At 38.1% G+C, this 12427-nt stretch overlaps 2 protein-coding genes and 1 long non-coding RNA gene across 3 annotated transcripts in view; 1 reads left to right on the forward strand and 2 right to left on the reverse strand.

Annotated features, from left to right (window-relative positions):
- Positions 1-7338, reverse strand: part of LOC139147271 (uncharacterized) — a 31031-nt gene extending 23693 nt beyond the window's left edge. Inside the window, exon 1 of the mRNA XM_070718303.1 lies at positions 7047-7338. The gene's annotated coding sequence lies outside the window, so the exon portion shown is untranslated. The remainder of the gene's footprint in view (positions 1-7046) is intronic.
- LOC139148655 (uncharacterized) lies at positions 953-6090 on the reverse strand. The gene is made up of 4 exons (XR_011555957.1): positions 5816-6090; positions 3291-3698; positions 2379-2912; positions 953-1392 (listed from the first exon to the last, which is right to left on the reverse strand). It is a non-coding gene; the product is annotated as an uncharacterized lncRNA (long non-coding RNA).
- Positions 7339-8154: 816 nt separating the features above from the next.
- Positions 8155-9390, forward strand: LOC139146964 (uncharacterized). The gene has a single exon (XM_070717820.1). It carries the CDS (start codon positions 8155-8157, stop codon positions 9388-9390), a length of 1236 nt encoding a protein of 411 aa, XP_070573921.1.
- Positions 9391-12427: the final 3037 nt, after the last annotated feature.

Consider the following 12427-nt stretch of genomic DNA (forward strand, 5'->3'; position numbering starts at 1 on the left):
GTTACTGAGTTATGGACAAATATGTATGTTTCAGGTCAAAGGTCACCAAGGTCACGTGACATTTTGTCAAAAAAATTGTATTGCTAAGTTATCCCTATATACCAAAAATCAGACCTCTAGCTCTATTGGCTCGCTCAAAATTAGATATGCGCATAATTAATGAGGTACAATATGTGGCTTCATAAGGTGTCCCATCATACCATATATGAAGGGTGTAGCACTTGTGGTTACTGAGTTATGGACAAATATATATGTTTGAGGTCAAAGGTCACCAAGGTCATGTGACATTTTGTCAAAATATCTGAGATATCTGCGTGAACGGATGGATGAATGGATGGATGAACGGACGGACATGACACAATCTATAAGCCCCCTTGACTTCCGGGGGGACTAAAAACTGTGTCACTGCATCCTTTTGTAGAACTGCCTTATACATGGGAGTCTATGGACTGCCTTATACATGGGAGTCTAAGGACTGCCTTATACATGGGAGTCTATGGAGAGCTGCCTTATACATGGGAGTCTATGGAGGTGAAAACTAAAAAGTCCTCTAACACGCATTGTGAAACAAATCGACGTGCATCTGTATGGGATAGGGTACTATCCTTGTGCAAAGTTTGAAAGACATTGACCAGGGCATGTCTGAGATATCTGCGTGAACGGACGGACGCACGGACGGACGGACATGACCCAATCTATAAGTCCCCAGGACTAAAAATGCATGGGCTACCAACCATTGTCACTGGGCTACCAACGACTGAAAATGGTAGCCCAAGTGGACTTCAAGTGAAAAAATTTTATTTCGAGCCCTGGTTATGTTAGTTTCAACATTCACTCGTAACCTATATGGGTAATTGTGCATTTGTGATTAGCATGACTATATCTCTAACTGGAGATCAACCAGACACAATAGAGTTATTTTACTCAAAAACAGCGACTTACTATCATGATTTCTTTCTTCAATGTATATCAAGAAACCATGGAATATGACTGGGTTACCTGTTGTGAAAATTATCCACATCTCATCAGCAGATGACAGCCATGATATTGGTCCCACAAATCCTACATGATGTCTTTCCCTAGTGGGTAGATCTGTCTCATCCAGTCCATTGCCAACATCCACCCAGTCATGGGGTGGCTCTGTCACAAAGTCTGAATTGCACCAACAGCTGAGTGTCTAGAGATGATGCTGTGATGTTCCACACAGAGCATTCATTGTTGTAGTAGTCTGATGGATAGTTTGGAGACTGAATCACCAGTCTAGTGTCAGGTTTGGTGAAGAAGGCACCTCCACATGGCTTGGCGATCAATAATGATGGATGGTTGGAAGACTGAATCACCAGTCTGGTGTCAGGTCTGGTGGGGAAGGCACCTCCACAAGTTCATTTCATACTTGAAAGATACAAGTTCCATAATCAAGTCTGAAAACTACAGCTGTTGCACAGCAGTATACCACACAGTAAGTGAGGCTACCCACAATTCCCCTTGATTTGTGTACTCAGACATTATTTGCTAAAGGCTTCTTCAATTTTATCAGTTTCTGAACAATTTGAAACTTAGAATTTAATTTAAGGATTATTGGTTCAATCTATGTTCCAAAATTATTGATCATGTTTAAAATTCAGGAGTAAATTGAATGAGAAGTCGATATTTGGAGGTGCTAAAAATTGCACACTTGTCATGGTAAAATTATCAGCAACTAAGATGGTCTCATCATACCACCTGTCAGACATGCAAATTTCCTTTGTTACAAACATTCAAAAAAATCAATACCCTTTCTTTTGCCAACACAGATGCAACTTATTCCCTTAATTTCCTTGAAAATATTGTGTATGGCTGTCAAAAATCTATGTCGACAAAATCACAAATTGCTATCTCCTCTTCGGAAAAGGGGTTGATCTTCTCATTATTCACAGTGAGAAATTAGAGAATTATGATTATCAAAACTATGGTCCCAGAATTTTGAAATATGGACCGAGCTGTTCTGTGTACAGAAGAAATTTGCTCCAGTTCAGTGAGTGATCTCCATGTGTACGGATCATGGAGAATTGTGGGTACTTGATATCTCTTTGTATTTCAGTGTTCAAACAGTAAGAGTGCTACTGTATCCAGAATTTGATATTGTACTTACCATCATCATATTCCTAATAACTACTAATTACTAATTAATTAATAAAACTACTATGTGATGTGTATGCAATGTACAACAAGAATATAAGGCTAGAAAGAATATGCCACCATGACCTTATGATTTCCTAATATTCTACTCCATCATTTGAATACATTTTCAGTACTTTCCATATTATGCATTACACTACCATGTTGCCAAATGTTCAGTCATTATAAATGAAGACATCACAGTCCCACAGAAACCTCACCTGCATAAATAGTTATACTGAATCCCTTTCTAGAGTTGGTACTGTTGCTTGTGGACATTGCCCAGAGCTCATCGCTGTCTGTTGCAAAGGTATCAGACACATCAGAGTCTGAAAACCTGAACAACAATGAGCCATCATTCCTAGCGGTCCCTGAACCAATCTCGAGCCAATCATATTTGGCTTCCATGTCAAAACTGTTGATGGTGATGTACAGGTGCTAGCCACTGGTTGTGCTTTGCAGTGATTGGGCAATTCTGATGGTCCATCTGCACAGGTCTTTGTTGTTGTAGTTGTCTGGATAATTTGGTGATAAAATGGGGGCCGACTCACAGCGATTTCGAAGCTGTTATCCAATTGGTTGGCAGAATCTTACCGTTATAATGAAATAATACAAATAAACTCCCTAAGTTGCTGTGAATAGTGACAATCGACCAATCAGATATAACCTTGCAAACACGCTGCGAGTCAGCCGTAAAATGGCAACGGATGAACCAACCATACCATCTATGATGTAGTCCTCACCACATTCATTGGCTGAAAAAGATGACATAAGTCACAAGGTAATGAACACAATCTGAATTGACTACCTGACTTTCTGATGCTATATTTAGATTTTGTCTAACTGAAAATCTTTGATTTCATATACATGATGCTCAGGATGTATAATAACTGAAATTTTATTACTTTGAGATCATTATGCTTGTGAAGGCTCTAGCACGAAATTACAGCTTACATTTGCTACTTCCTGGAAAAATACATTTCCTGAAATGGTAACATGTAATGTGGTATAAGAAATCATTGAAATTATATTCCATTTCTGAGTCTATATGACCTTTTTGCACAAAAACTTTCAAAGCAAGTTTGGTGTGGCATAATATTTCTTGATTGCACTCAGAATATAAAATTTCTTACACTCAGTGATTTCTGTTAGGAGCAGGTGGAACCCTCTGAAGACAATGGGATAGTCAGCGGTAAATGTAATCCAAATCCTGAAGCCAACTGATTCGTGGTTGTCTGGTACATCATTCTGGTTGCCGGACACTCTCGGGGCACTTGTGGTCAGATCCTCATGGTCAAAGCCATTTCCAATCTCAACCCAGTCATTCTATGGCTCCGTTTCAAGATGAACAAAGGCTACATCTATTCTGAGTCTGCTGTTGGTCTCAACCAGCCACAAGTTGTTGGTATAATCATCAGGATGATTGGGTAATTTGATGTCCCCCTGGCCACTTTCTGAGATGGTCATGTTTCCACCACACTCTACCACAAGGTCTGAAAGTACAGGCTATGTTTGCAAGGATTTCTGGGTAGAAGGTTCTTCTATGTATTAAAGATAGAAAAAAGGAATCTTTGTTTTTAGACTTTTTCTCTAAAAACTATGAGTTTGCATAAATGACAAACCGTCAAAGACAGTGTGCTCACATTCGTTTGAATTGGTAAATCAAGAAATATTAAACCAGAAAACAAGAATGACAAAAGCAAATAAGGTCTGCAACTTAGGTACTGGAGGTCATCTTTAGGAACATGCATATCAATTCTATAGCAATGGGACAAGCAGATCCTACATACATAAGCAAATGTAAAAAAAAAATTAGCCAGAGAAGCTTGACAAAAAGAAAAGGTGGGAGAGTGGGGAAAAAATAAAGAGTAGGAAAAATGTACAAGGAATCTGGTAAAAAGTAATACTACCTCATCAATCTTCCAACCCCTACCCCCTCCTGAATATCAAATGTTCCACCCCTTACATATGACCAGCTGGCAGGAAATGTATTTACAACCTTGGGAATGTTTTAATTAATGCTATGAGTGCTATCATTCGAATGTAAACAGCACTTAAATCAGTATACAGATAGTGAAATGCCTTCCGGGGGGGGGGGGGGGGGGGGGGGATAACGACATCTAGAATTATCTGGATCCAAATTTCTCATCAGTTCTTGTGTGTCTTACATGCAAAAGTTGCAAAAATTGGTTCGCAATGAAAAAATTTACCTCAGGTTTGTTTTCTGGATCAAATTTTACTACAAATTGATATTAAATATGACAAAATTATGTTCACAGCCTTCGAAACTCTCTCACAACATCTTGGGTTGGTGTAGGTCGTTTAAGGTCACAAACTGAGAAAATTACCTAAAATATAAAAATTTGGGGGTTTCCCAACACTTTGAGCAGAAAATTTATCTAATAACATCCCTCAGGACTTTGTACCAAATTACAAAGCTATCAGACAAGTAATTTTGAGAACAAGTTTTCTTGACCAAAAATGACAAAATTGTCTTAAAAATACAAATTTGTATATTTCAGGACAATTTCCACATATCTAACTATTGTCATCCCTGGACATCTGTACACCAAATATAAAAGCTGTCTGTTCAGGGGCTTTAAAAGAAAATATCTTTTAAATTTTTTGACCAAAAATACAAAAATTGCCCAAACAGTAATATTTCCAATTATTTCCAATTTGTCATAATTTCAACAATTAGAAGGGTAACACCCTTGCAAACATCCAATCCAAATTTGAGAGCAATTGGGCTAGCGGTTTCAGAGAAGAAGAAATTTTACTTAAATGAGAAAAATAACAAAAAATTCAGCAAAAATAGAAAATTTGAGATATCTTCACAATATTCATAAACTGAGTTTGATCAACCTTAGGAACCTGTATACTAAATATCAAAGCTATCAGATTAGTAGTTTTTGAATAAAAAAATTTTGACCACAAATTCAGAAATTGCCCTAAAATTACAAATATGAAAATTTCAATTCAATTTATATTAACTTGACTGAGGTCATCCTGAGGAACATGTATACCAACGTTCAAAGCAATCAGATGAGTGGTTTCAGAGAAAAACATTTTTTGACTAAAACTGAAAAACTTACCCCAAAAATAGAAACATGCAAATTTCATCCCAAATTTTAAACACCTACTTTAGAATGCCTAAAGGAACCTGCACACCAGTTTCAACCCAATCTGACCAACGGTTACAGAGTTTTAGCAATTTGCAGTGTTTTTCCTTTTTTCCCCTCTTTTGCATATTTTTGACACTGACAAGTTCATTTGAACAAATTCACATCTACACCCCTAGGTGCACCTGTACACCAAATACTAAGACAGTAGTTTAGGTGTTTTTGACGTGGACAGACATACATACATACAGACATGCAAATCAGATGCAAATGAACTGATTCAGCTTATACGTTAACCTCACATTGGTATACCAAATGTGAGCTAAAATTAACATTCATCATGCAAAAAACGCCTACTGACACTTTTTGATCGAATACAGTATATTTCGTGTCTCTGTTGAAATTGAGTTTAAAAAATGAAAATTTCTTTGAACTTGACATTTCTTAAAATTTGCGAAGGAATTTTATAAATCTCTTCCAAACAATTGAGTTTGCGGACCAACATTCTTGTGTCATTCAAAATCAATCTGACATACACACAGAGTGGCTGCCAACAATCTCTTCAATTTCCAACACAAATCCTCTGTATGTGACATCACTATATCAGTATAGAATGTTATCCACAGCTGAATTGACTCTGAAGACCAGTACAGCCATGGCATGACTCTCCCTGACAGATGGTGAACTCTTGTGTCCTCATCATCAATGTCATCTCCTTCACCGATATCCAGTCAATCATACCATCTTTCAGTTTTCAAATCACGTAGATGTACAAGGAAGCTACTTTCTGGTATGTAGTGTTGATTATCCACTCACAATACTTAAATATTAAACATGAAAAAAAAATTATTTTCTTTTCTCATGATGCAACTACAGATAGCAATTAACAATTATTATGCATGTATTCAAATTTTGTAGAAATGAGGAAGGAAAAAAGAAGGAATTTCCATGAAAAATGTCCAGCTCTACATTGACTTCCAAGTAATTAAATTAGATTTATTGGCAGGCAAGAAAACAAAAGGCTTTTTAAGGCTGGACCTTATGCACAAAGCCAACAGGGATCAATGTTGCTTTCATCAACATTTCTGGTAAATTTGATAGTTCTTAATGACAGCACAGAGTCAACTTGGATTTCAGTATCTAGTATTCTTACCTCATTGTTGTCATAGTTGTCAGGGTAATTAGGGGATGTGATACGTAGTACTGTGTCATTCTTTGTGGTGTAGTTTCCACCACATGGCTTCCTGGCTCCATTGGAGGTTCAGGTGATTTTAAAACTAGAAAGTTGTAAATAAAAATAACACCGATTTCACTTGCTCACTTTCCACAAAACATTATTTTTACATAACTTGCTCATCACATGTTCAATACGATGGGTAGAAGCTGTGGACTTTGAAACAATTACTGTTCTTAATAGCTACATAGCTTGGAACACTTACAGATACAAAAAGACATCACAATAAAATTCATATTGATACTGTAAAACTCAAGGGACGGTTAATGAGTTAGTATACCAGTCTGTAGGACAAGCACACATCAGGTGTTCATGGAAACAAACAAAAACAGCACATACAGTGTACTTCACAACAAAATATAAGTTACTGTTTTGTAGTAAACTTGGCGGTCTGAAGTAGGGCTTCTTGTACAGGATTTGATAACAGAAGTTTTATGTGGACCCATACCTTTAAACGTCTGTTCATACATAGATATTGCCAACAACAATGTAGCTGGGGAAAATTAAAGGTGGTTATAGCTGATTAGACTTACCTTCATGTGTCGTGACAGGATCTCCTGGTACATAATCCATCTGGGTTTGAATAGTGACAGCAGCAATGTAGATGTAGAACAACAAAAATACATCTCAGTAGGCGACTGCTAGTGTACACTGCAAATTATTCTGGCTGGAAATTTAACCACTTAGTTTGTAGGTGTTTTGCAGGTGAGCCAGTGTGTATATGTTTTAAATATTTCCGTTTGCCCGCAATCCACTGAGATTTTGTGGTTTGATGTCACGCCACCACAAAGAGTATGAATGGTGTGTATTCATACCAGTACATTAATGGCTAAAAATTATCTAGCTGTAGCCAATGTAATTTATCGGTTTAAATGTGAGCAACTTACATCATTGGATCGTTTATATACCAACAAATTCATTGGTTCGTCTTCAAGCCAAACACAAGTGTCAACTTTATGGGCATGGTTTAAGTTTAAACCATTCAAGCACTTGAAATTAATTGGCCTGTTTTCAAGCCATTGTCATGACAATCACTGGTTAATATATAAACCAGAATTGCGCGTCAAAAAATTGATAACGGCATGAGAGGACCATGCGCATCTAAACCTTTGAGTGTGGTAGATTGATAAGCTCTAATTTGGATGATACAATTTCAATTTCAAATTGGTGAAGTTTTCAATAGAAAACACTAGCAGTCATCTGCTCAATTTTCGCTGGGCCTCAACCTTGATCCTGGGACAAGTCCGACACATTTTAAGGACAAGTTTCACAACAAAGATCAAAGTTTAATTTTCAAGTTACAATCCAATTGTAGTATTTTGAATATGTAATTGGATGTATTCTGCTTTGAGTTCTTACACGAGCCTGCGAGCATGCGCAGTACAGTTCAAAAAAACAGTTCCTAGCCCGGGAACATTCAGTTTACCAGAGCATCGTGTCTGTCTAGTAGTTCTTGGATGACCAATCTTTAGTAATATATCCCAATATATTACATTGGCGACGAGGATTGGGACTTTCTACGTGTAGTGAGTAACACGAGGAAATTCCAGGACGTTACACTAGATTTTTCGTTGGAGAAAGACTTGGTAAATTTTCCCAACGACGGCACGAGTGGGCTGCAACTGGTTACATTGCGTAGAAATGGCGGGAGCGACTGGTCTCATTGGTAAACTCGGCGAATTTTTGCCAGAGAGAGAGACATTTAGTTCGTATGTCGAACGGATGGAAATGTTTTTTGTTGCCAATGGTATCGTGGAAAAGCCAGGTGAGGGTCACGATGACAATAATGAGACTGTTAGAGATAGAAAACGAGCAATCTTCCTAACAGAAATCGGACCGGAAGTGTATTCCACGTTGAAGAATTTACTGTCGCCGTCAAAGCCAAAAGACAAATCACTTGATGAAATTGTGCGAGCTCTTGAGACCCATTATAACCCAGCACCACTGGAGATAGCTGAGAGTTTTCATTTTGGTACACGCAACCAGAGAGAGGGTGAGTCGATAAGCGACTATATTGTTGCCTTGAAAAAACTTTCGCTGCATTGCAACTATGGCGATTTTCTGAACCGAGCACTGAGAGACAGATTCGTCTGTGGGTTAATCGATGAGAGGATTCAAAACAAGCTGTTGAACACAGTTGACCTTACGTTTACCCGTGCTTGCCAAATTGCAACGGCGATGGAGATGGCAGAAAGGAAAACTAGGGAATTTCGTCCTGCCAGCAGTAATGTACGTGGCAACCCAGACAAAGACAGCGGTACCGTCAGCAAGCTGGAAACTTCAAGGGTCAATAACTCTAAGACTAATGAACAAATAGTGTGTTATAGATGCGGAGGCAATCATGCTCCACATACATGTAAATTTAAAACGTCCAAGTGTTACAAATGTGAGAAAATTGGTCACATTGCATCTGTGTGTCGTAGCCGTGCAAATACAAATGGGAAATATGTAAAATCCCACATACATGAGAAAAGCAAACCAAAAGGGAAAGTACAAAATTGTACGGGTAACAGTGATGATGAGAACAATGCTGGTTTATATTCATTGTACTCTATGAACACAGGTAAACCTACAAGAGAGAAAGGTTACACTGTGGAAGTGTGTGTAAACAAGATACCATGTCTAATGCAGATAGATACAGCTGCTGATTTCTCGATCATGAGCAAAAATGTGTACAATGAGAAATTTAGACATGTGCCTCTTTCACCCTCAAGGGTGGAACTGAAAACTTATACGGGCGAAATGCTCGACATTGTTGGTGAGATGAGCTGTAATGTGGCGTACCAGGGTCAAAAGATGACATTGCCCATGATAGTAGCAAATCATGACAATAAACCTACACTTTGGGTAGAAATTGGTTACAAAAAGTCAAGTTAAATTGGGGTAAAATTTTCAGTGTTACTGCAAGAAATACTATGACTTACACCAACCAAAATGCAAAAGAACAACTTGACGAGCTTTTGGCCAAACATAAATCATTGTTTGATGATAGTTATGAAGGCATGAAGGGGTTTGAAGCGCACATTACCATTCGTGATGATGCCAAACCAGTTTTCATCAAGCCACGTCGAGTTCCATATGCACTCAAAGATCAAGTTGAAAAGAGTTAGACAAACTTGAGAGACATGGTGTAATTGTCAAAACAGAGAGATCTGAGTGGGCCAGTCCGATTGTGGTTGTCCCAAAAGCAGACAAGTCTGTGAGAATATGTGGAGACTATAAAGTAACTATTAACCAAGCTGTCGAGGATGAGCAATATCCACTTCCAACTGCACAAGACTTGTATACTGAATTTACTGGTTCGAAAGTTTTTACAAAACTTGATATGTCTCATGCGTATGCACAGTTAAGTGTTGATAAAGAAAGTCAAGAGTATTTGACTATAAATACTCATAAAGGATTGTATAAATATACAAAATTGCCTTATGGTGTTAAGTCTGCGCCAAAATTGTTTCAGGCCAAAATGGATCAAATTTTGCAGGGTATTCCCAAGTGTGTTTGTAAACAGGATGATATACTGATTGGTGGAAGTAACTGGAAAGAAAATCTAAATATCCTTGATCAGGTTCTAGAGAGGTTACATCATCATAACATTCATCTCAAGCTTGATAAATGCAAATTTCTGCAATCAGAGGTTGTATACCTTGGACTTAGGATAAATGCTGAGGGGCTATATCCTGTTGATGAAAAGGTTGATGCCATCAAAAAGGCACCAGTTCCAAGCAATGTTCAGGAACTAAGGTCTTTCCTTGGTATGGTTCAGTATTATCATTCGTTTCTGCCAGGATTGGCAACTATATTAGCACCACTTCATGAGTTGTTAAAAAAGGTGTTCAGTGGAAATGGACACCAGAATGCCAAAGAGCATACAATGCTTGTAAGACTGCACTTACCAGTGATGCATTGTTAGTACATTATGATACAAAGCGTGAGCTTAGACTAGCATGCGATGCTAGTAGCTATGGCGTAGGAGCTGTCATTAGCCATGTCATGGATAACGGTCAAGAGAGACCAATTGCGTATGCGTCCCGTACGTTAAACAAAAGTGAGAAAAATTATGCACAAATTGAACGTGAGGCATTGTCGATTGTGTTTGGAGTTAGAAAGTTTCACCAATTCTTATATGGTCGAAAATTTACATTAATTACTGACCACAAGCCATTGTTGGCAATATTGGGTCCAAAATCAGCCATACCAACATTGGCAGCAGCTCGTATGCAAAGATGGGCATTAATATTGTCTGCATATGATTATGAGATACAGTATAGAAAGTCTGAAGATCATTCTAATTGTGATGCACTCTCAAGGTTACCACATGAGAATTCTGATCTAGCAAGTGAGAGCAAGATATACCACATAAATGTTGTAGATGAAAATTCCAATAACAGCTACTGATATAGTGAAAGCTACCAGTACAGACCCAGTTCTGAGTAGAGTGTATCAGTTTGTACAGACCGGATGGTCAGACAGCGGTATTGAGGAAAGTCTCAAGCCATATCATACACGTAGATTTGAGTTGTCTATTGAGCAAGGCTGCATTTTATGGGGAAGCAGAGTTATAATTCCTTCGGTTTTCAGACAGAAAATGTTGAAGGAACTGCACTGGGAGCATCCAGGTGTATGTGGTACCAAAGCTATAGCACGTACTTGTGTATGGTGGCCCAACATGGATAAGCAAATAGAGGAAATGGTGAATGAATGCACTGTTTGTCAGAGTGTGAGAAATTCTCCATCTAGTGCTCCTTTAATACCATGGAAGTGGCCAACACGACCATTTCAGCGTGTACATATTGATTTTTGTCAGAAGGGTAAGATTTCTTTCTAATACTAGTTGATAGTCATTCAAAGTGGATTGAGGCAAAGCATATGACCTCCACTACGAGTCAACGTACAATTGATGAATTACGCCTGATTTTTGCTGACCATGGTTTGCCTGAGGAAGTCGTTTCAGACAACGGCCCACAATTTATTTCCGCTGAGTTTAAGAATTTCATGGAGTTGAATGGTATTAAAAACATACCCTGGTTCCTCCTTACCATCCCAGGCAAATGGTGCAGTTGAAGATTAATGAAAACAGTAAAAAATGCCTTGCTCAAACAGGTTTTTCAAGGTATCAAGTGTATGTCTATAAAACAGAGATTGGCAAATTTCTTGTTGAGATATCGTACAACACCACATAGTGTTACGGTTGTATCACCAGCTGAGTTAATGATGAAAAGACAATTGCGAACAAGTTTGAGTTTGGTAAAGCCAGATCTTGCCAAATTTGTCGAACATAAACAAGAGAAACAGAAATTCTATCATGATAAGTCTACAAAAGATAGGGTTTTTGAGTTGTATGATAGAGTAAGAGTACGTAACAAAAGACCAAATTCCTATTTGGACAAGTGGATTCCTGGTACTATTGTAAAAATATGTGGTCCAAGGAGTTACATTGTGCAAATTGGCCATTCAAAGAGATATGTTCATATTGATCATTTGATCAAAGCACATGATGATGTGTCAGATGTTGTTGAACCAGAAATTGTAATACCTGAGTTCATTGACCAAGAGGTAACACAAACAAAGACAAGTGTTACTTGTTCAGGTGCTGATAAATCAAAGCAGACAGAAAGCATTATTCAGAGTTACAAACCAGATCAAGTCAGTCCAAGTGTTGTAAAGATTCCATTTCAATGTGTACCTGTTAGGAGATCTCAAAGGGTGAGAAAGCCCGTCATCAGACTTGATCTGTGAGGTTTTGTATTACACTACTGAACAGCCAAATGTTTGAGGGGAAAGCAGTGTAGTATTTTGAATATGTAATTGGATGTATTCTGCTTTGAGTTCTTGCACGAGCCTGCGAGCATGCGCAGTACAGTTCAATAAAACAGTTCTCTAGCCCGGGAACATTCAGTTTACCAGAGCATCGTGT

Source organism: Ptychodera flava, chromosome 13 (assembly GCF_041260155.1).
Source record: "Ptychodera flava strain L36383 chromosome 13, AS_Pfla_20210202, whole genome shotgun sequence".
Lineage (NCBI taxonomy): Eukaryota > Metazoa > Hemichordata > Enteropneusta > Ptychoderidae > Ptychodera > Ptychodera flava.